Consider the following 23,766-nt stretch of genomic DNA (forward strand, 5'->3'; position numbering starts at 1 on the left):
TCCATACATGAACGGCTCTCGAGGACACCCATGTAACCACGTCCTGGGACGCATACTTGAGGAATCGTGTGTTTGTGCTGGGGGAGGGACACCCCAGAGCAATATCCTCCCCCATCCCCTCTCAATAGGAGGAAGCCAGTGGCTTCCTCCCTTTCCTGCCTCCTGCCTCCTGCGTGCTGGCAAGGCTGAGGACCACGCAGAGAAGAGGGGAGGGGAAACAGTCCCACAGTCCCCAGGTCTGTCCTTATCACAACCCTCCCCCACCTCAAGTGACCCCAGTCCAGGACCTTCCAGACCACACCCATCCCCAGCCTTGCAGGGGCCAGACTAGGGGGGCCCAGAGGCCCAGAAGCAGGATAAGTCCTCCCCAGCCCTCTCCCCGGCCCGCCTCCCACCCAAGCTAACTCATTTCCTCTTCCTCCCCAATACCAACACACACTGACAGCACAGGCTGAGCAGCCGGACCCAGAGTGACTGACCGTGGGCCCCGCTTGTCCCGGCTGGCCTGGTCAGCCTCTGGATTATGGTCTGGCTGGGGACCCCTTTGCTGCTCCCCATCGTCTTCCTGGCTTCTCATGTTGGTAAGTCTGCCCTGAACCTCCCCCCACCCAACCCCCAAAGCCCTGACTCCCCCCAAGAAATCCCTATCATCACTGCCATCACTTTCCTCTGCACGCTGATCCGCTAGAAAGTGGGATCAGGGCCTGGGAAACCCAGGCAGGCATTAGGGATTGGGGGAGGGGAGCAGCCACTGCCTGTGTTGGCTGTGCACATCAGTGGGGAGCAGCAGGGCCTCTGGGCCCGTGAAGCTTTCAGTGGGTACTCATATGGTCAGTGTGTGGGACTCACGCAATTATTCATTTATCAAGCATTTATCAAGCACCAACAATATTCCAGGAGCTGTGCTAAGTGACAGGCCATTAGTCGCTAGATCTGTACAACAGATTAAATGGTGCGGACCTCCTATGGCTGTTACTGGGTTTAAAGGAGGTAATTGACACAGAGCACTTGGTAAGAGCTTCTGAATAAGCGGTAGCCGATTCCTTCAGTGTGGTACCCAAAGAGGATTAGAACGCAAAGGCCACCTAGAGTGGTTCATGGTCTAGTGGGGGACACGGGACACCAGGTGAGCGCTGAACAGATAGACACGGAGGAGTCAGCTTACTCTGCTTCAGGGTAGGAGATGAAAAGGGATTTGGAAATACTGCACTAAGAGGGGTGGTCTTCATTCCAGGCAGCCCAAACAATAGATGCAAGTCTCAGAGGCGGGGAAGTGCATAGGAGAGAGGGTTCCTGGAGGGGATGCAGCAGGAGGGGCAGTGTGAGCAGCAGAGGGCTCAAGAGGGCACACTGCATCCTGAGGGCAATAGGGAGCCATGGAAGGTTGTAGACCAGAGAGTCACAAGGTCTTAGAGGGATCACTTTGGAGGATGAGTTGAGGAAGGAGGAGTGTGGCTGTCAGGATGGTCCAGGGGAGTAAGGATGAAGGTTAACAAGGGCGGGCTTGGGAATGGGGATGAAGCCAAGAGGCTTTGAGGAAATAGAATTTTGTGACTGATTGGGGCAACCAGAGTAGTGCTCTGAGGTGTAGACTTTTAGAGTCAGACAACCAGGGTCTGCCAGTTACTCATCGTATGACCTTGTGCAAGTTATTTCTCTGAGCCTTAACTTGCCAGCTATAAAATTGGGGTGATAACACCCACCTCCCAGGAGAGTTGGGATGATAAAATGAGAGAACATAAGTAAAGTACCTGGCATATCACTGACCTCCAATAAACATTAATTACTATGACAGCAGGAGTATGAAATGACTCCAAAGCTTGTATCTCAGGCGGGTTTTGCCGTCTGCTGAGGCAGAGGGCCCAGAGAGGAGCAGGTTTGGGAAGAGCTGATGGAAAGCAGGCCCGAGCTGAGAGGCCATCCAGGGGTTATTGACTCAGAAGTGATAGTGAAAGCCCAGGGAGGGGATGAGCTTGCTAGAGGAAGCGTCGAGAATAATTATCATGACCCTCCTCTGTGGATGGAAAGACATCAACTTCTGGAGGGTGTGAGGACCCAAAGGAAAACAGGTGCTCGGCACAAGATAGACAGTCAGCTTCGTTTACTCGTGAAGTACATTTACTCATGACTTCATTACTCACATTGATAAGTGAAGTAGCACTTAAACCAACTAACCACTTGGCAGTGAACAGGCAGGGACAGAGTAGGAGGGGCTCGGGAAGGTTTGGGCCCCGGGGCTGAGGAGGCTGGCAGGGCTCAGCCAGGCCTGGACTCCAGCTCTGCTTGGTCCCTCCTGGTTCCTGCCTCACACTGTGTGCCCCAGCCTTTCATTCCACACCTTTACTCAGGCTGTGCCCTCTGCCTAGCATGCCCTTCCTACCACTGACCTCTCCCTGTCCTCATTCTGAACCCTCACCGTACCCTGCTCAGCTTTAAGACCCTCAAGCTGTATCTCCCGGGAGGCACCTGTTCATCCTCTGCCTCCCCCATGCTGAGTTAGGCATCGCTTCTCTGTGCTCCCCACACAGTGCCCTGCATTTGACAGGTAGGTCCATGTCTGTCTCCTCATGGGGCCCACAGCCCTTTGGAAGGCAAAGACCAAGGCCCACCTGGTGTCTGTGTGTTTCAGCCCCAACTCTGCCCTAGGGTCTGCCCTCCCTGCTTCTGGCCTTTTGCTGGGCCCTGAGCTCTCTTCCTTTCTGCCCCATAACCACCTGGCTGCAGAACCCAGCCTCTCCCACCTTCAATCCCAGCACAACAAACAGGTCCAGATTTCTGGAGTGATGGGGAGGGGGTCCCTCCAAGACACTTCTGATCTCTCGGCGGGGTTGGGGGGGGAGGGGCGGGGGAGGGCAGGGAGAGCGTCTCCCCTTTGCAAAGCAGCTGTAGAGACAGGTCAGGAAAGGGGACTGCCGGGAATAGAGGAAATGGAGACGCGGCGCATAGATCATTCTTTCTTTCCGAAGGCTGGGCTGTAAAGGGAAGCCATCTGGCAGGAGAAGGGAGGGGATGGGGAAGCCAGAGAAGGGGCTTTGTTTTTGTTTTTGTTCTTTTAGGATGAAGAGACTTGAAGGAAAGGGGCCAGTGCACCGGGAAGGGGACTGGGACAGGAAGGGACGGGGGTGGACGTGCCTGATAAAGTTCAGTGCCTGGTGGGCGGGCGGGGAGAGCGGGGGAGAGGAGGGGAGGAGACGGGAGAGGCTGGGAGGAGAGGGGCAAGAGGGGGAGGGCGGGGCAGGGGTGAGGGCGGGGCCCTGCCAGATACGGAGCCCGGTATCCCGGTCCAGGCGCTGCGGTGGACCTGACGCTGCTGGCCGACCTGCGCCTGACCGAGCCCCAGCGCTTCTTCCTGACCTGCGTGTCCGGGGAGGCGGGGGCGGGCAGGGGCTCGGACGCCTGGGGGTCCCCGCTGCTGCTGGAAAAGGACGACCGCATTGTGCGCACGCCCCGGCCCTGGCAGCCCCTGCACCTGACCCGCAATGGCTCGCGCCAGGTGACGCTGCGCGGCTTCTCGCAGCCCTCGGACCTGGTGGGCGTCTTCTCCTGCGTGGGCGGCGCGGGGGCGCGGCGCACGCGCGTCCTCTACGTGCACAACAGCCCAGGAGGTGAGTCCGGCCGCCGGCGGGGAGGAGGGGCAGGAGGGGCTGCCCTTGACCCCTGACCCCGCCCTCCATCCGCCTCGCAGCCCACCTGCTCCCGGACAAGGTCACACACACGGTGAATAAGGGCGACACGGCAGTACTTTCCGCGTGGGTGCGCAAGGAGAAGCAGACAGATGTGATCTGGAAGAGCAACGGTGAGAGGGGCATCTGAACTGGTTGGGCAGGTAAACCCATAGCTCTGACACCCCAACACCTCCACGGCCCTCAGTGTTCCCAGTTTTGGCCCCTGACACAGCACCTGTTACCCCAACTGGCCAACCTCCGGGGCGCCCCCTCTCTCCTGCACCAGGTCCATGGGAAGCACCTGCATCCAACTCATCTCTAGCTGTGAGATGTCCTCCTACTGCGCCCAGAGGACCAGCAGGCTCGTGGTCAGCTACCTCCTTCCCTGTCACCCCCACACTAGCGCTATGTTAACCCCTCACGTTGGACTCTCCTCTGAGAGTTAGCAGGTGCTATCACATTAGCCCGTCTGGCAGGGAGCAGCAGTCCCCATGCTGAAGAAGCGAACGGGTAACAAAGTCCCAGAACAGGCAAGGGAGGTTTGGCCTCTTGCAGAGATTTGTCAAGACACGTGCAGGGGCCTGGGCAGGCCTGGGGATCTCAGCCCAGGCCTGCCCCCATCCTGGCCCTATCAGGCCCTCTGGCCACCCCATAGAAGGAAGCAGTTTTCCTGTGTGGCCCCACAGATTCCTGCCTCAGCTCTCACACCCACAGCCCTTTGGCTGACTCATGTGTGCCTGGCCTCCTGAGGGAGGAGGACCCTTTTCTTGGCCCAAGGGATTTGCCTCCTGAGCTCCAGGTCCCCCGAATTGATGAGAGGTGTGGAGAGTCAGGTAGACCTGCGTTCCCTAGAATCTCTGTTCCGTCCTGAGCAAAGAGGCAAGAAGGGGTGGGACAGGGACAAGGACCCTGATATTAGGGTCCACACCTCCTGGAGGGAGAGGCTTCTGGGAACTAGCTGCACGAAGAAGAGGGGAAGAACATTCCAGGAGGAGGATTGATAAGAGCAAAGGCAGGAAGCTGTGAGATACCACAGTGTTTCTAGAAGAGATAGAAGCAATTCAGGAATTCAGGAATGTTAGGAGTCAGGCAGGATGTGGAGCGGTATGGGCTACACGGCGGCCAGACTGGTGCAAATGATTTGCTAAGCAGTCGGATGTTGTCTTGAGGGCAGTGGAGAACCATGGAAGAGCTTAAGCCGGGGAGCTACTGCGGAATCTATTGGAGAAAAATCTCACTGGCTGCTGAGTGAAGGACGGGCAGGAAAGGGGGAGACTGGAGGCAGAGAGCCTGCTTGGAAGGCTGTGGGAGGCTGGGAGCAGGGTGGTGGCAGTGCACGTGGAGAGGAGTGGGCAGCTTTAGGAGACGAGCGGGAGATTGAACCGGACTTGGCGATTTACTGAGTGGCTGGTGGAGCATGGAAAAGAGGATGCTTCCCAGCTTTCTGCCTTGGGTCCAGACACTGGCTGGTGCCTTCCCCCAGGTCTGCGCACTCTGCCTGGCGCACGTTGATGTGACTCAGGCCGAGGTGGGCAGAGGGAGGGAACACCAGCTCTTGTGTGATGGTGAGGCCCCTGACCCGTTTATGCCCCCAGGATCCTACTTCTACACCCTGGACTGGCATGAGGCCCAGGAAGGGCGGTTTTTGCTGCAGCTCCCAAACGTGCAGCCATCGTCAAGCGGCATCTACAGTGCCACCTACCTGGAAGCCAGCCCACTGGGCAGCGCCTTCTTTCGACTCATCGTGCGGGGTCAGGAGCAGAGGGCAGAGGTGGTGGGTGGTGTGGGAGGCTGGGAGCCCTGTGGTACTTCCTGTGGACCCCCTGCATCCTCTGGTCCCCCAGGGCTGCCCCAGTCCTCAGCAGCAGTGGTCCAGTGGGTGAGGGTCAGCTGCTGAAAGCACATTCCTGCAGGTTGTGAGGCTGGGCACTGGGGACAGGACTGTACCAAGGAATGCCCGGGCTGCCTGCATGGAGGTGTCTGCCACGACCAGGACGGCGAGTGTGTGTGCCCCCCTGGATTCACTGGGACCCGCTGTGAGCAAGGTAAGATGGAGGGGGGCACTAGGACCTGGGCAGGAGAGGATGCCTGGCTGGGGGAAGACTCTCAAACCATGGGCATGGACCTTGGAGGGTGAACATGCCAAGTAGGTCTTGAACCCTGGGGCCCAGCAGAGGCCCCTGCACCCACATGCCCTCTTTCTAGCCTGCAGAGAGGGCCGTTTTGGGCAGAGCTGCCAGGAACAGTGCCCAGGCACATCAGGCTGCCGAGGCCTCACCTTCTGCCTCCCGGACCCCTATGGCTGTTCTTGTGGATCTGGCTGGAGAGGAAGCCAGTGCCAGGAAGGTACGGACTAACCACCCTCCATGCTCCCTGACCCGGGCAGTCGGCTACAGGCCCGGCCCCAGCCCTTCACTCTGGCCCCGACTTGCACACCAAGACCTCCACGGTCCCTGCTCACTTGGCCAGTGCCCTCTCTACCCAGCCAGTCATTACCCAGGCCCCAGCCGGCCCTCGTTGCCCCCTGACCTGTGCCCCTCTAACCACACCCCCTCTGTTCCCAGCCTGTGCCCCAGGTCATTTTGGGGCTGATTGCCACCTCCAGTGCCAGTGTCAGAACGGCGGCACTTGTGACCGCTTCAGCGGCTGCGTCTGCCCCTCCGGGTGGCATGGGGTGCACTGTGAGAAGTCAGGTACGAGCTCGGGGGGCTCTGAGGTCCCTCGGAACAGGTCAGCCTTCACCAGACGCATCTCCCTGGCTCAAAGCCCTGCCCTCAGGGAGCTCATGGTCTGGAAGTTCTCACCGCCAGCCCACATCATCCATACAGGGATGGGCAGCACCCCAGAGTGGGTGGGAGCCCAGAGGAGGCCCCGACCAGCCTGAGAGAGTCAGGGAGGGCTTCTGGGAAGAGGTGCGATCTGAGATGGGATATGAAGGACAAGAGAAAGATGGCTGGAGAGAGAGCAGGGCAACGGCCGGGGGATTGAGGACTCAGGCTCAGGTACCAGGACAGTGGCGTGAGGGGAGGCTCCGGGAGTGATCAGAGGAGGTCAAATCTTGGGGCCTTTGAATGACAGGCCATAGGATTTGCACTTAATATGAGAGGCCAGCAGGGAATTGTTGAAGAGGCACGGGGCTCTCGGGTTTGTGTTTGAGAGAGGACACTGGCTGCTGGGTGGGGAGTGGAAGCAGGAGAGCCTGGAAGACCTGTTGCAGGGCCCAGAAATGATGGAGGCCTGAACCAGCGTTCCGGCTGTGAGGCTGGCAAGGGGTCTGGTCTCCGTGTGGGAAGGTATGAGGAGGCAGAGGGTGAAGGAGGTAGACTCAGGGGCAGTCAGAGGTGGGCGTGAGGGCCCTGGAGGAGTTGCACAGGACTTTGCTGGCTTTCAGGCCCGGGTGACTGAGCTGCTGGCGGTACCTCCACTAAGATGCAGGACTCCGGGGGAGGGGCACTATGGCAGTCACGTATCTGCCCTCGCGGGGCCTCCAGGATGCGTGTCCCCTCTCTCCCCAGACCGGATCCCCCAGATCCTGGACATGGTTTCAGAACTGGAGTTCAACTTAGAGACGACACCCCGGATCAACTGTGCCGCCGCGGGGAACCCCTTCCCAGTCCGGGGCAGCGTGGAGCTCCGCAAGCCGGACGGCACGGTCCTCCTGGTCAGCCCCGTGACCCCAGCCCAGGGCCCCTGCCCCTCCAGACCCCTGACCCCTCGGGGCTTTCTGCGGGCTCTGCCCACCGGCCTGACCACAGCTCAAATGGGGTCAGGCTGATTGTTGAGGCACCACCACCCAGGCTCTGTCCCCTCATCAGCCTGGACGAGCACATTTGTATCTGCCACATGGCACACATTCTCTGTGGTCTGTCCCTTCCCCATCTCTCCCAGTCCACCAAGGCCATTGTGGAGCCAGATAGGACCACAGCCGAGTTCGAGGTGCCCCGCTTGGCTCTTGGGGACAGTGGACTCTGGGAGTGCCGCGTGTCCACGTCTGGTGGCCAAGACAGCCGACGCTTCAGGGTCAACGTCAAAGGTCAGTGATGTCCTAGCTGATGCTGCTCAGACTGGGCATCGTAGCAGGAGGAGCAAAGGGCATCTAAGGTCACAGCCCAGCGCCAGACAGAGAAGAGGGCTTGTCGTCAACCTGAGGCCTGGGCAGGGCATTGTCCCGGCTGGAGCACAGCTCAGTCCCATCTGGAAAGGGCATCCCATGCCCCAGAAATGGGACACCCTGCAGCCTTGCCCAGGGTGATGCTTCCCCTCTCTACCTCCCCCAAACCCCGCCCCACAGACACAGTGCCTTTCACTCCACCTCTGGGATGCTGCATCCCCCCACCCGCCAACCCCGAGTCACACCACAGGGCACTCATTGCTAGGACAGGGGGGTGCCTGGGGCTATGGAGCTCAGAGGGTGACCTGCTTCGTTTCCAAAGGTGCTTCCTGGTGAGTCAGGAGGTAGCTGCCATTGCCCAGGATCGCTCAGAGCAGAGCACCCACACCCCGGTATAGGTGTCCCTCACCTTCTCCAGGACCATAAGCCTCAGACGTTCACAGCCCCTGCCGCGCCTTGGCTTCTCTTTCCCTGTGCTCCTGACGCCGCCCTCCCCGACGTAAGCCCAGATCTCTTGCTCATCTTCCTCTTTCTCACGGTCACACTCTGCCTCCCACTCTCTCTCCACTACTCTGTCACCCACCCCAGTGCCCCACCTCCAGCCTTTCTCTTCTCGCTCTCCCCAGGCTTTGGGCCCAGACAGCTTGGCCTTGAATCTTCACTACAAACTCTAGCTCCATCACCTAAGCAAGTTACTTATCTCCTCACAGCTTGTTTCTCTCCCTGTGAAATGAGGATATCAGTGCTCCCTTGATAGGGTTGCTGTAAAGATTAAATTAGATGATGCTTTTAAGCATTTAGCACAGTGCCCGACACAGGGTATGTGCTCAACGTATGTTGGTATTTATTCTTATTATTAGTTAAAATGTCAACTATTCCTAAGATTTCAGATGTTCCCTAGCAACTCCCAGATATGATCTGCGGCCTGGACCCCTCTCCTGGGCCCCAGACCCAACTGGTGGGACCTCTGTGTAGTGGAGGTCTGATTCTGAAGTGAGCATGGAAGTTACCTGGTGCATGGCTCAAGGGCCCACTTTCTATCCAGCCACTGCCACATCTAACCTCACGTGTGAGCCACAGGCCCAGGGGCTCCATAGGATCCAAACTGGACCTTTCTCTCCCTCCAGACCAGCGCTTCCTCCTGACATACTTCTTCCTGCCTGACCCCACTGTTCCCTCCCACTCCCTCAGCCACACCCCTGCACCTTCCTTGACCCTCCCCCATCCATCGATCCATCCATCCGTCCATTCTTAGAAAATCCGTCTGGAAAATGTTTGAAAGAGGCAAGGGAACCAGTTAAGGCCTTAATGCAATAATCCGGAGAGAAAAGCTAAGGCAGAAAGGGCCGTGACCGTGGGGTAAGGAAACGAAGCAGGAGCACAAAAGCTCTTTGGAGTAGGATGGGCTGATTTTAGGTGGCCTGGTCAGACCCTGGCTCCGTGTCTTTAAGCAAGTTGTTCCATGTCTCTGAGCCGCAGTTTCTTCACTCATAACATAGGGGTGATGAACCCTGCCTGAAGGCCCTTGTCAGGATTAGAGACCATGCGCATGAAGCATCCGGGTAGAGCAGGTGCTTCATCACCTGCTACCCTTTTTTTTTTTAATTAAGAGAATGATGGATGATGGGGGGGGCAGAGAGTAGGGTGACACTGCCTTGGGTTTCTGCACCCACCTTGCATGGGCAGAGTGCCCTCCCCCAAACCCCTGTCCAGCCATGCCACTCCCTCACTTCACATCTTTTGGGACATCCTCATGTCCTTATTGCCGAGTCCCTGCACCCTGAGCTGTCCTCCCCTGGGCCCTGGACACTCTGGTCATCTGTTGAACTTGGTCTCTCCCCAGCCCAGGGGGTCCCCCGATCTAAACCGAAAGCCAGAGTTGTCTTTGATGCCCAGAAGACAGAGTCTGCTCCTATTTCCAACGACTGGGGGTGCTGTCTGGGCCATGCCTTACCCCAAGTCTCCTGGCAGTGCCCCCGGTGCCCCTGACTGCCCCTCGGCTCCTGGCCAAGCAGAGCCGTCAGCTCGTGGTCTCCCCGCTGGTCTCCTTCTCCGGGGACGGGCCCATCGCCTCTGTACGGCTGCACTACCGGCCCCAGGACAGCACCATGGCCTGGTCCACCATCGTGGGTGAGCGGGGAGAGAGCAAGGGGTGGAGGTGGGGGTGTCTGGGGAAGGATGGGATGTCAAGCAGTGATGAGGGGAAAGGGGGGATGGAAGTGTGTGGAGAAGAGAGGGACTGAAGGGAGAGTGGTGGCTTCTGGAAGGGGTTGGGACTGAACAGTGTGTGCTGCACACCCCGCCCCCAGTGGACCCCAGTGAGAACGTGACGTTAATGAACCTGAGGCCGAAGACAGGATACAGTGTCCGCGTGCAGCTGAGCCGGCCAGGGGAAGGGGGGGAGGGGGCCTGGGGGCCTCCCACCCTCATGACCACAGACTGTCCTGGTGAGAGGCCAAGAGTTATCCCTTTCCGCCCCCCAGGGGTTACTGTCCTATGCACTCAGGGTTGTCATGGCTTGTCCACCCTGGGGGTCCCTGCCTTTCCCACTGGAGGTTGTCCCCTGGGGATCACTATCCCGTCCGGCCCCAGGGACCCACCGGACAGTTCTGACCCCCGACCTCTGGCCCCAGAGCCATTGTTGCAGCCGTGGCTGGAGGGCTGGCATGTGGAGGGCCCCGACCGGTTGCGAGTGAGCTGGTCCTTACCCTCGGTGCCGGGGCCACTGGTGGGCGATGGTTTCCTGCTGCGCCTGTGGGACGGGGCCCGGGGACAGGAGCGGCGGGAGAACGTCTCGTCCCCCCAGGCCCGCACCGCCCTCCTGACCGGACTCACACCTGGCACCCACTACCAGCTGGACGTGCGGCTCTACCACTGTACCCTCCTGGGCCCAGCCTCACCCGCTGCTCGTGTGCTTCTGCCCCCCAGCGGTACGCTGGGGAGGGTGATGGGCTCAAGACGAGGGAGGACATGGGATGCAGGGAACACAGGAGACCCAAAAGGACATGGGAGGTTATAGGAGCCTGGATGGACATGCAGAGAGCATTGCACGTGAAAACACGGGCATAGGGAGGACCCGGGATGTGAGGCAGACACAAGCATGGGGAGGACATGACACAGGGAAGGATACAGGATACCAGGAGGACATGGGACTTGGTGGGACCACAGGGTGTGGAGCGACATGGGGAGGACCTATGACACTGGGAGGGTCTGGGCCACCAGGAAGAGAATGTATGTAAGGAGAACATACATGTAAGGAGAACCAGGGGCAGCAGAAGCTCAGGGGTAAAGGAAGCCACAGGGAGAGGGATCCAGCCCAGGAAGGAAGGAGGAGGTCGGCAGGGTGCCTCCCGTTCTGGGTTCGCGGAGCCGGGGACGCAGCTAGCGTGGATCTGTCTGACCCCACAGCCACACAGCCCGGTCCCATCTGAGCCCTGCCTTCTCACCCCGTGTCCACAGGGCCCCCAGCCCCCCGACACCTCCACGCCCAGGCCCTTTCAGACTCCGAGATCCAGCTGGTGTGGCAGCGCCCAGAGGCTCCAGCTGGGCCTATATCCAAGTACATTGTGGAGGTGCAGGTGGCTGAGGGCTCAGGAGACCCGCTGTGGATGGACGTGGACAGGCCCGAGGAGACGAGCACCGTCGTCCGCGGCCTCAACGCCAGCACGCGCTACCTCTTCCGTGTGCGGGCCAGCGTCCAGGGCCCCGGTGACTGGAGCGACATGGTAGAAGAGTCCACCCTAAGCAACGGTGAGAGGGCGGGGCCCAAGAGGACTCCTGGGCCACAGGGTCAGTCTCAATGCTCTCTCCTTCCAAGCGATCCCCTGCCTTGGAGCTAGGGCATCCTAGGTCCCCTCCCAACAACTGACACAAGCCCTGGCACTGGGGACCCTGACCCTTCCCTTCCTATGACCCATTGTCCTAGTGCTGGAAAAATCATGTCATTCCAGACCCATCAGTCCTAGGCCTGATACACCTGCTCCTTCCCTGGAGCTGGGATCTCTGACCTCTCCCTCTGTGTGACCCCATGGTGGCCTCTGGGTTCCCTGACCCAGGCGTCCCTATGATCTGTCCCTCTTATTGGGTCCAGGGCTGCAGAGCGAGGGCCCGGTCCAAGAGGTCCAGGCAGCTGAAGAGGGTCTGGATCAACAGCTGGTCCTGGCTGTGGTGGGCTCTGTGTCTGCCACCTGCCTCACCATCCTGGCTGCTCTCTTAACCCTGGCGTGCATCCGCAGAAGCTGCCTGCATCGCAGACGCACCTTCACCTACCAGTCGGGATCGGTCAGTCACCTGTACCCTTCTCAGGGCACGTGTGTGCAGACCTTGTGCATATATGTTCCTACCTATACACACATGAGTATTTGTACACTGCGAGTGTGTGTGTGTGTGCGCGCACACGTGGTGTTTGTGTCATAGGTATAAGACTACACTCAGCAACGTGCAAGGGTACGGTACTTATCAATAACTTTCTCTATTTCTCTAGAAGTGAACTCAACTCACAGCCCATTTATATTCGTGGTGACATGTTTAATATCCCCAGTTCAGAGTCACTCGGTTATGTCCCTGTCGCACCACGGTCAATTAAGGATTCCCCCCCTTCTCACGAGGGGTGACGGAAGCCTGGGAAGCCTGGTGATGATGTAGGGAACGCCTGGGCTCCGTGCCGGCCTCTGTCTGGGCGGGCCGTCCCGCATCTGGGGACCACCCTGCACCTGCACGCACCTGTGACTCACGTCCTCAGCCCTTCCGTAGCCTCCTTCCTGCCGGCAGGGCACTCGTCCCAACCTCCATCCTTGCAAATCCCAGGGCCTCCTTGGGGAGACGTAAGAACTCCAAGGGGCTTCCCTGTGCCCTGCAGAAGGCAGCGTATTCTGTGGCCCTCAGACCCATTGCTGCAGGCCCTCCTACAGCTGTTGAGCTGGGCCTGCAGCCTCACCTGTCACTCCCGGAGACAGGAAGCACAGGCCTCCCCTCTTGGCTTCCCTGTAAACCTGGCTGAGTTTTCTGTCCTGTCTATGCCCCTCCAGCCAGCAGGCCCACACAGAGGGGCTGGGGGTGGGGGTGGGGTGCTGGCTTCTCTTCAGGGACCAGGCATCACCTCATCTTGTCACCTCCTCCCACCTCTCTGTCCTCTGGGATCTTCCCCACTGTTGTCACTTATGATCTGAACTCTGACCTTGGTCCTCTGTGCCTGGGCTCTTGATATTTACAGCCAAGCTTTGGCATTTCAAAAAAATAAAAACAAAAAACTTCTCTCTCAAGGGCTGATCCTTGTGATACAAAGCCTAGTGTCCGAGGCTATTGTCTCTGCCATGCCTTTAGAAAACTCCCTTCAGAGATTCAATCGGCCTCTTTGTTCCAGGCTGCATTGGCCTCCTTCTGAGGTCAGTGTGTGCAGAAAGCGGCCCTGGCTGTGGCAGGAGAGGGTCACGGGTACAAATGTGGAGGGAAGGAGTAGGAAAGCAGCCTTAACTGGGTATAGCACCCTGACATATATCAAGATGTACCCCTGCTACATGCACCTGCGTGCGCGTATGCGTGCGTGTATACATGAGCGCGTGTGCCGGGCGTGAGTGCACGTGTGCGTCCCTGTGAGTACCCCCATCTGTATGTCCCTGATATGTGTGTCCCTCTGCTTGTGCTCCTGCTTGAGCACATGTCCACGTGTAGTTCTCATGGATGCCCTGCATACGGGCCACCACTAGAACATGCGTGTGCATGCTGGTGTGTGCCTTCAGCTGTCCATGTTTTGTGTGAATCCATGTGACCTGTGTCCTCAGTCCTCGCCCCTCACGCTGGGCTGCAGCTCACGTGGGGACCGCACCCACCACCAGGTCTGTCTTAACCCTTCTTTTGGCTCTCATATTGGCAGCGCCCATGGTCCTGTTTAGCGGTTTCCTCTTCCTATCAGCCCTGCGCAGGTGGCCCAGCTCCTACTTGGTTGTGGGGAGTGGATGTTCCTCTTTTTTATGCTCTTTCTATCCTCAGGTCCCGGGGTGATTTGAGAGCTATGGGTGGCCACCAAGTGGGTGGACAGGGGTAATCTCTGCTTCGACTGCGGTGGAGAAGAAAACCCATCCACTGGCTCCCAGCAGCTCAGGGCTTAGCATGGTGTAGGTGTACAGTAAATGTGCCCTAGCCCACTGCCCAGGGCTGGAACCCCCTCCAGAGCGTCCTAGGTGACAAAAAAAAAAAAAAAAAAACTGGTTGTGGGATCAGCACAACAAGGGGAAGCTCGTTACTCCTCGTCACAGTTCATTCCAATTCCTTTCAGTTTTAAATGTTAGGAGTATCATCCTTCCATCGACTCACGCGGTGGCTTCTAGCAACTTTACCCACTCCTTGTTCCTCCAGAGCCCCACACACCTGATCCCCAGGGGGCGGCCTCTGCATTTCTCTCCTTGGACATCTGTCCACTCAACAGCCCACCTGTGGCTCCATCTCATATGATTCTGTCTCGGTATGTGTCCTGTGTCTGACTGTGCTTGGCTGGCCACCAGGGTGCCCTCTGTCTGAGTCTCTATCCATTTGTCTAACCACTCTTTGTCTGCCTATCTGTGCATCTTGCCCCTGTCTCTTGTGTGGACTGTCTGCCCACTTGTCCCATCCTATGAAGGGTGAGGAGACCATCCTGCAGTTCAGCTCGGGCACCTTGACACTGACCCGGAGGCCAAAACCGCAGCCCGAGCCCCTGAATTACCCAGTGCTGGAATGGGAGGACATCACCTTTGAGGATCTCATTGGGGAAGGGAACTTCGGCCAGGTCATCCGGGCCATGATCAAGAAGGACGGACTCAAGATGAATGCAGCCATCAAGATGCTGAAAGGTCCGCTGCGAGTGACTCCCGCCCAAGCCCTGACCCTCTCCTTTGTCCCACAGTCCCAGGCCCCACCTGGCTTCCACCAGCAACTGACACCAGCCCTCACCAGCCCATACCCTTTCTCCAGGGTTATTTTCGGCAAAAGTGATATTGGATTCTTTACACAGAGTATGCCTCTGAAAATGACCATCGTGACTTCGCAGGAGAACTGGAAGTTCTGTGCAAATTGGGACATCACCCCAACATCATCAACCTCTTGGGGGCCTGTGAGAACCGAGGTGAGCCCCCAACTCATCATCTACCCCTTCTTCCAAACCCCCATTATCAGCCGTCGCCTTCGTATCTGTAGCTTGTGGGAAGCTTCGGGACACAGAAACATCACTATTGGTTCTCCTTTGTGCACCAGGTTCCCTGTCTAGTACCATGGGGTGCCTGCTACCACCCCAGGTTGCCTGAGTATAAACCACCACCCCGTATTCCTCACCTCCCAGGTTACTTGTATATCGCCATTGAATATGCCCCCTATGGGAACCTGCTCGATTTCCTGAGGAAGAGCCGGGTCCTGGAAACTGACCCAGCTTTTGCCCGAGAACACGGAACGGCCTCCACCCTCAGCTCCCGGCAGCTGCTGCGTTTTGCCAGTGATGCTGCCAATGGCATGCAGTACCTGAGTGAGAAGCAGGTGTGTGTGAGTGTGTGTTGGGGGAGGGGAGGGGAGACCATGGAGCGGACTTCAGGAGATTAAATCAGCAGGCTCTAATTGATGTGGGATTGAGGAATAAAGAGGGACGTGACCCCATCCTGTCCTGGATGAGCGGGTGAGAACACAGGGCGAGAAGCAGGTCTGAAAAAGGTGTTGCATTTGAAGCATCCGAGGGACATCATGGTGGAGGTGTTGGCTTAGCGGTTGTAGAAGCCAGCCTAAAACTCAGGAGGGAGGCCTGGGCCAGGGACGACAGTCTGGGAGCTGTCACTTCACAGTTGGTGACACTGGTGGCCAGGGAGTGGGCGAGACTCACCAGGAGAGGCTGGAGGGTAGAACAGACAGGGGAGGCCCGAGCCCAAGTTCGAGGACACCCCGCTTCAATAAAAGGAGAGAGGGGACAGTTGAGACTGAGGGGAGGCATTTTGAAGTTATTAAAGTTTTGAGTATCTTTTTTTTTTTTTTTTTTTTTTTTTAAATTTATTTATTCATTTATTTATTTTTGGCTGTGTTGGGTCTTCGTTTCTGTGCGAGGGCTTTCTCTAGTTGTGGCAAGCGGGGGCCACTCTTCATCGCGGTGCGCGGGCATCTCACTGTCGCGGCCTCTCTTGCTGCAGAGCACAGGCTCCATACGCGCAGAGCTCAGTATTTGTAGCTCACGGGCCCAGCTGCTCCGTGGCACGTGGGATCTTCCCAGACCAGGGCTTGAACCCATGTCCCCTGCATTGGCAGGCAGACTCTCAACCACTGCGCCACCAGGGAAGCCCATAAAGTTTTGAGTATCTTTGAAAGCAGAGGGGAAGGGGCCAAGATAGAGGGTGGGGTGATGGAGAGAGGTCTCTGAGGAAGGTGGAGGGCCCAGTGGGGAGGATCTGGAACTCAAGGGAGAGGTCACTTTGGGCAAGAGAAGGGCCTTTCCACGCTCATCAGTGGGGTGGGGGTCGGGGAGAGGTCAGGAAAGACGGGGTCAGGGAGCATGCAAAGAGGAGAAGGTGCAGTGTGGTCACTGGGGAAAAGCCCACCTTCGTCCCAGGAGAGGGGTACAGCCTGAACTTGGCCGTGGCCCAGGTCACTAGAAGGAAGGGATGACAGCCAGCACTGTGGTTCTTCTCAGGCAGGAGTTTCTGATCCAGAATGAGGCCTGGGTTGGGGGGCAGAAGAGTAAGGGGCTACTAAAGGCATGGAGGGGCCCACGAAGGCAGCCACGGGGCCAGACGCCTCGCTGGCCCCGGAGTCTGGGGCTCACTCATCCCCCATCTTTCCTGACTTCTGACCGTGCCTGCAGTTCATCCACAGGGACCTGGCTGCCCGAAACGTGCTAGTCGGAGAGAACCTGGCCTCCAAGATTGCGGACTTCGGCCTTTCTCGGGGGGAGGAGGTTTATGTGAAGAAGACGATGGTAAGTCTCACTGGGTCCCCCTCTCAGGGCCAGGCCTGGCCCTGCCTCCCAGAACCTGCTAAACAGCCCCTTTCTCGTCACCTGACCCCTCAAACCCACTCTCTCCCAGGGGCGTCTCCCCGTGCGCTGGATGGCCATTGAGTCTCTGAACTACAGTGTCTATACTACCAAGAGCGATGTGTGAGTGTGGGGGGGAGGGGCGGGAGGGTTTGGTCCCCTGAGGATGCTTGTAGGTGTAACCTGGACGCACCTCAGAGATGTCTCAGGTAGTCCAAGGCATGACTTGGCCATCCCTGCGGTGTGTTCCAGGTGTGACACAGGTGTGACAGATGTGTCTCAGGTATACCTTGGCCATGCCCGGCATCTTAGTGGGAAGGCGTGGGGCTAGTTGGAAGGAAGTTTCAACTTGGAAGGTGTGTCAGGAGTAGGATTGGAGTAGGGGTGGTTTAGGGCTATATTTGACTAAGAGACTGGAGGATGCCTTGGAGAGGCTTGGGGATGCTGGTGGATAACGCCTGGGTGAATGGAGAGACCACTCAAAGAATGTTCTCGCCTTCATCTCTGAAGGGGAGGTCATCCCCACCCGAGGACCTAACTAGAGCATGACCCCCAAGATGCCCTCTCTGCACTCCCTCCTCCAAACAGCCATCCTGGCACACCCCTGCCCTTCTCTCCAGGGAGCCTGGCCTGCCCAGCACTCCAGCCCTGGCTCTGCCCCTTGCCCCAACCCCTTTGGCCTGGCCTGCCCGGCTCACTATCCACCACACCACCACCCCTCTGATCAGTACTCGCCTACTTCCCGCTTCTGCCCCAAGACCCCTGAGATTCCCTCCCCCGACTAGAACTTCCACCCTGGCCTCAGCCGCCTCTAACCTGCACAGCTGTTGTTACAATATAAGAGGCAGTTAAGAGCAAGGGCTTTGGAGCAAGACTGCCAGGGTTCGAATCCCAGCTCTGCCACTTACTAGCTGTGTGGCCTTGGGTGAGCTAGCTACGCTCTCAGTGCCTCTGTGCCTCCATCTGTAAAATGGGGATAATAATTGTACCTATACCATAAGGTTGGTGTGAGGGTTAGATGAATTAACATACACATTAAATGATCAGTGCCTCGCCTACGGTAAGTGCACAGTAAAAATGTTAGCTATGATTACATTAAGCCTGGGAGGCTGTGAAGGAGTTTCAGTTGCAGAGACAACAGCTGGCCAAGGCCAGACCCTTGCAAAGTAGATACACACAGGGGCTGGGAGGGGCTGCACACCAGGGGTAGGTTGACACTAAGCTGCTGGGCCCCGGGGCCTAGAAGGTAACTAAGTACATCCTCCTCGTTTCAGTTGGTCCTTTGGGGTCCTCCTCTGGGAGATCGTGAGCCTTGGTGAGTTCCTGACCCCTGTTCCCGAGAGGGTCCCCACCTTCTCCCTACCCGCCCCCCGACCCTCCCTCCTGGGCCCTGGGCTGAGAGAGCGTTGCCCCTCCCACAGGGGGCACCCCGTACTGCGGCATGACATGTGCCGAGCTCTATGAGAAGCTGCCGCAGGGCTACCGCATGGAGCAGCCTCGCAACTGTGATGATGAAGTGTGAGTCCCCTCAGCCTTGAGCCCCGGGAACCCCGTCACCCCAGCAGGACCTGACCCTCACCTCAGCGATCCCCCACCTGCAGGTACGAGCTGATGCGGCAGTGCTGGCGGGACCGTCCGTACGAGCGACCCCCCTTTGCCCAGATCGCGCTGCAGCTGGGCCGCATGCTGGAAGCCAGGAAGGTGAGGAGACTGGGGGGGACGGGGGCTGGTCTCGCCGAGCTCGCAGGGGTGCCCTCTCATAGGAGCCAGAGAGGAGCAGCCTCTGTGTCCCTGTCCCCGCCACTAGCAGCACCACAGCTAGGCCAGGCCCCGGGATGCAGCCCCCTTTCCAGCTCTCACTGGGTTGGGCACTAGGCCCTTCTAAACTCTTCCAAGGCCACTGATTAGCTTCAGCAGCAAGTCGTTGTCCCAGGTCCCGGGTCCCAGACTCCCTGCCTGTCCTCTGCTGGGGCCATCAGCCCACTCTCATCTGGGACACCTCACCTGGCACAGAGCCAGAGTGGAATCGTGGATGGTCAGCTCACCAAGTGGATGAAGGATGAATGAATGACCCAGTAACTGAATGAATGACTGAATAGAATTAGTGGATGGATGAAACAATAATCATTCAAATAAACATGTAATTAAATGACTGAATCTAGCAACCGTATAAATAAATGAATCATCACATAAATATAAGTGAAGAAATGCATCAAAATGAGTAATGTGAAGAGTTCGTCATATGAATTAATTCATGACTAAGTAGTTAAAGGAATTATAAAACTATCTTAAGAGTGAAGGAATAATCAAACAACCAGAAAAATGGGTGAATCATCAAAAATAACTTTATGAACAGGTGAATAAGTAAATGAATGGATGAATGCATTCGCAATCAATTCATCAGATAAGGGCATGAAAAAACTCCTATCGAACAGTTGTGTCAAGGGTCTCTCATGTGAGCCCCCAGCTGTGGTCTGATGACCTTGCTGCTCTGGGCTGGTGAGGACCGCCCTCGGCCATGGGGTCATCTTGAGTCTCCGAAACAAATCCGTGTCACTTCAAATACCCCAACCACATGGAAGTCAAGGACCTCCAGGGCAGGCACGCCCCCATCCCTGGCCCCCACTAAAGCTTGCTCTGCTCCCCAGGCCTACGTGAACATGTCGCTGTTTGAGAACTTCACGTACGCGGGCATCGACGCTACAGCTGAGGAGGCCTGAGCCGCCATCCGGCCAGAATGTGGCTCTGCTGGCCAGAGCAACCTCAGCTCTTCAACCTGTGACTTCTCATCCTTGTCGCCTGAGCTGCCTCAAGGAATTGTTTTTTAACTTAAGGAAGAGAAAAGGGGATCCAGGGATGGGGTGGGCTTAGCGGGGGGGCAGTCCTCATCCTTTGCAGTTGCTCCCAGTGCCTCCTGAATTACTGACAGCTACCCTCACGTCCTTCGTTCTAGTTCAGCTGCTCCACGTTTGTGCTCTTCTGTTCCCTGCCTTCGAACCCCTGCTTCAGCCCCTCCACTCAGGCCAGCACTCACACCACTAACATGCCCTGTTCAGCTGCGCCCCACTCCCAGCCTTGTAATCAGGAAAAATAAATGCTGTGAGAAGCTCCATCCGATGTCTACCATTTACTGCTGGTCAATCCTAGGGAAAAGTTAAGCCAAAGAGGGAGAAACTGGACTTTCCAGGAAAAGAAATGCTATCCCTGGTTACACTGTCATTATTCCAAGCCCTCTACGGGGGTTGCCTCTCCATGATGGGAGATATTCTTGAAGACCCATTTTATACATACACTGCCCCCACATCTCCGTCATAATGAGAAGTCCAGTTCTCCCCTGGTCTCTTCCCGGCTTTCCAGCCTCTATCACCAATGTGTCTCCCTAGGTAGCTGCCAGCCTAGGATTCTTTGCTCTGTCCAAACAGTCCCCTCCCAGGATCGGTTCTAGGCCAGCCTCAGCTCAAACTGACACCTCAGCACCGGACAGATTCTGGCCTGTCTTGAGCTCCCATTTTCCTTATGTCTCTAGGCGGCCTTCCCTGGCTTGGTACTGCCTGGCTTGTGGGCCCCAAAGGAAGAAAGCAGAGGTCACTTCCAACTTCAGCCAGCCACGGTAGGATTCCTTTGCCTTCCTCAGAGTCTCTAAGTGTGTGGGGAGGTGATCCCTGTACTGAAAGCTAGTCCCAAATCACTACCCCATGCTGTGTGGCCTTCAGGTTTGCCCATCCTTTTGATTTGTCACTGCTGGCCTCAGATTTCTCTCCCACTGGTCCTTAAGAAACAAGACTTGTCTTGCTTCTCACATTTTTTCAGCGAGTCAGATAAAATCGAAGAAGACATAAAGATAGGATGGTATTGTGGTTAAGAGCACAGATACTGGAATCACACAGACCCATGTCCAAGTCCCTGCTATATCACTTACTATCTGTGTGACCTTGGTCAACTCACTTAACCTCTCTGAGCTTCAGTTTTCTCCTCTAAAAAATGAAGTTAGTAACAGCTACCTCACTGCTGTTAGCACTAAATAAGATTACACAGGGACGTTTTTCACAACTATGACCTTGGACATAGTGTTCAGCAAGTGTCAGCTGATATCATTATACACAAATGCAGGAAGTTGGGGAAGGAGGTGATTATCAGAATCTATATTCCAAAAAGACTTGAGTGGTTAGAGAGTGGAGCTGAATTTAAGAAGAAGAAATTAACTGGAGTAAAGGGGAGGCTATGCATGCTAGGGGAGATGGGATTCTCTAGAATGAAATTCCATTTCAGATCTACTGCAGGGATATTTCCAGGTCTTGGATGTGGGGATTAAAAAGTTATCTCTGGTAGGGACCAATATATAAACAAAGATGCCCCTGTGGGGTGACAGGTATGTAAACAAACAATAAAATATAGTGGTGTATGCTATAAGAGAGGGAGACGGGACCTGTGGGATACACAGAAAGGAGATGCAGTCGGGAAGGCTTTTCTAAAGAAGGTAACATTTTAATATGGGCCATGAAGAAGAAGCAGGAGCTTAACAGAAGAAAACACCTGGCAGAGGAAACAGCACCTGTGACATGTGGTATGTTCAGGAGCTGCAAAGAATTCCCTGTGTCTGGAACAACGGGAGAACATAGCTCCATGAGGGTAATGACCGCAGAGAGGTGACAGGGGCCAGCCCATACTGAACCTTATAAGGTTCAGCCCATACTGAACCTTAAGGTTCAGCCCATACTGAACCTTATAGGCAATATTAAGGATATGGGTCTTTATCCTAAGGGCAAAGGGCAGCCATAGAAGAGCTGGATGCAGGGGTGTGTCATGATCAGATTTGCATTTTTGAAAAGATCACTGGTTACTCTGTGGAAGATGGATTATAGAGGAACAAAGTGACATGCCTATAAATTAAATACCTTAAATAAAATGGACAAATTCCTAGAAAGACAGGAACTACCAAAATTGACTCAAGAAAAAATAGGCAATCTAAATAGACTTATGACAAGTAAAAAGATTAAATTAGTAATCAAAAAATGACCTACAAAGAAAAGCCCATGCCCAGATGGCTTTGCTGGTGAATTCCACCAAACATTTAAAGAATAAATACAAAATTTTCACAAACTCTTCAAAAATAGAAGAGGAAAGAATAGCTCCCAATTCATTCTGTAAGACCAGTATTACCCTGATACACAGAGCAGACAAAAGATCACAAGAAAACAAAACAACAGATCAATATATCTTATGAATATGGACACAAAAATTCTCAAGAAAATACTACAGAATCCAGCAACATATAAAAAGCAAACAGAATCCAGCAACATATAAAAAGGATTGCATAACATAACCAAGTGGGATTTATCCCAGGAGTGCCAAGTTTGGTTAAACATCCAAAAACCGATTAATGTAATACATCAACGTATCAATAGAATGAAAAACAAAAACTACATGATCATCTCACTAGGCACAGAAAAAGCACTGGACAAAATCCAACACACTTTCATGTTTAAAAAAAAAACAACTAAAACTAAGAATAGAAGGAGACTTCATCAACCTGATACAGGGCATTTACAAAAATCTACATCATACTTAATAGTGAAAGACTGAATGCTTTCTCCCTAAGAACAGGAAGGAATAAGACAAAGATATCTGTCTCCCCACTTCTATTCAACACTGTACTAGAGGTTCTAGCCAGGGCAGATGGGCAAGAAAAATAAACAAACAGCACCCAGACTGGAAAGGAAGAAGTAAAACCGGCTCTATTTGCAGATAACATGATTGTGTATCCAGAAAATCTTAAGGAATCCACTAGAAAACTATTAGAACTGATAAATGAGTTCAGCAAGTTTGCAGGACACAAGATTTATATACAAAAAGCAGTTTTCTTTTATATACTTTCAATGAACAATCTGAAAATGAAAATAAGAAAATTCCATTTACAATAGCACTAAAAATAATCAAATACTTAGGAATATATTTGGCATGCAAAACTTATACTCTGAAAACTACAAAACATTACTGAAAGAAATTAAAGCACATCTAAATAAATGGAAAAACATCTCATGTTCATGAATTGGAAGACTCAGTATTGTTAAGATAATAATACTTCCCAAACTGATCTACAGATTCAATGCAATCCTGTCAGAATACTAACTGGCTTCTTAGTAGAAATTGACAAGCTGATTCTAAAATCCATATGGAATTGCAAGAGACCCAAATCAGCCAAAACATTCATGAAAAAGAAGAACAAATTTGGAGGACTGACACTTCCTAATGCGAAACTTATTATAAAGCAATAAAAATCAAGATAGTGTGGTGCTGGCATAAGGATAGACAGATAGATCAATAGAATAGAACTGAGAGTCTAGAAAGAAACCCATGTGTCTATGATCAACTAATTTTAAACAAAGGTGCCAAGACCATTCAATGGGGAAAGAATGGTCCTCAACAAATGGTGCTGGGACAACTGAATAGCCACATGCAGAAGGATGAATTGGACCTTTTACAAACACCATAAACAAACTCAAACTGGATCAAAGACCTAAATGCAAGAGCTAAAACTATAAAACCCTTAAAAGAAAACATAGGGGTAAATCTTCATTACCTTGAATTTAGCAATGAATTCTTAGATATGACACCAAAAGCACAAGTAACAAAATTAAAAATAAATGAATTAGACTTCATCAAAGTTGAAAACTTTGGCATATCAAAGGACATTATCAAGAAGGTCAAAAGACAACCCATAGAATGGAAAAAAAATATTTGCAAATCACATATCTGAGAAGGGACTTATATCTAGGATATATAAAGAAGACTTACAACTCAATAAAGATAAATATCCCAATTTTTTTAAATAAGCAAAGGCCCTGAATAGACATTTCTCCAAAGAAGATGTACAAACGGCCAATAAGCACAAGAAAAGATGTTCAACATTATTAGTCATCAGGAAAATTCAAATCAAAACTGTAAGGAGAATTGGGGTGGGGGAGGGAAGGATTGGAAGTTTGGGATTAGCAGACACAAACTATTATATA

At 54.6% G+C, this 23,766-nt stretch overlaps 1 protein-coding gene across 1 annotated transcript; it reads left to right on the top strand.

The window, feature by feature from the left end:
- The first annotated feature begins 438 nt into the window (after positions 1-438).
- TIE1 (tyrosine kinase with immunoglobulin like and EGF like domains 1) lies at positions 439-19,868 on the top strand. Its single transcript, XM_032606350.1, has 23 exons — positions 439-581; positions 3,288-3,605; positions 3,686-3,796; positions 5,261-5,416; positions 5,579-5,710; positions 5,871-6,011; positions 6,230-6,358; positions 7,181-7,326; positions 7,554-7,698; positions 9,748-9,906; positions 10,086-10,223; positions 10,410-10,706; positions 11,236-11,526; positions 11,867-12,057; positions 14,393-14,603; positions 14,765-14,875; positions 15,089-15,279; positions 16,586-16,699; positions 16,809-16,879; positions 18,031-18,071; positions 18,178-18,274; positions 18,358-18,457; positions 19,405-19,868. The coding sequence occupies exons 1-23, from the start codon at positions 524-526 to the stop codon at positions 19,474-19,476; spliced, it is 3,420 nt and encodes a 1,139-aa protein (XP_032462241.1). The 5' UTR covers positions 439-523; the 3' UTR covers positions 19,477-19,868.
- Positions 19,869-23,766: the final 3,898 nt, after the last annotated feature.

The sequence above is a fragment of the Phocoena sinus genome, chromosome 1 (genome assembly GCF_008692025.1).
Source record: "Phocoena sinus isolate mPhoSin1 chromosome 1, mPhoSin1.pri, whole genome shotgun sequence".
Classification (NCBI taxonomy): domain Eukaryota; kingdom Metazoa; phylum Chordata; class Mammalia; order Artiodactyla; family Phocoenidae; genus Phocoena; species Phocoena sinus.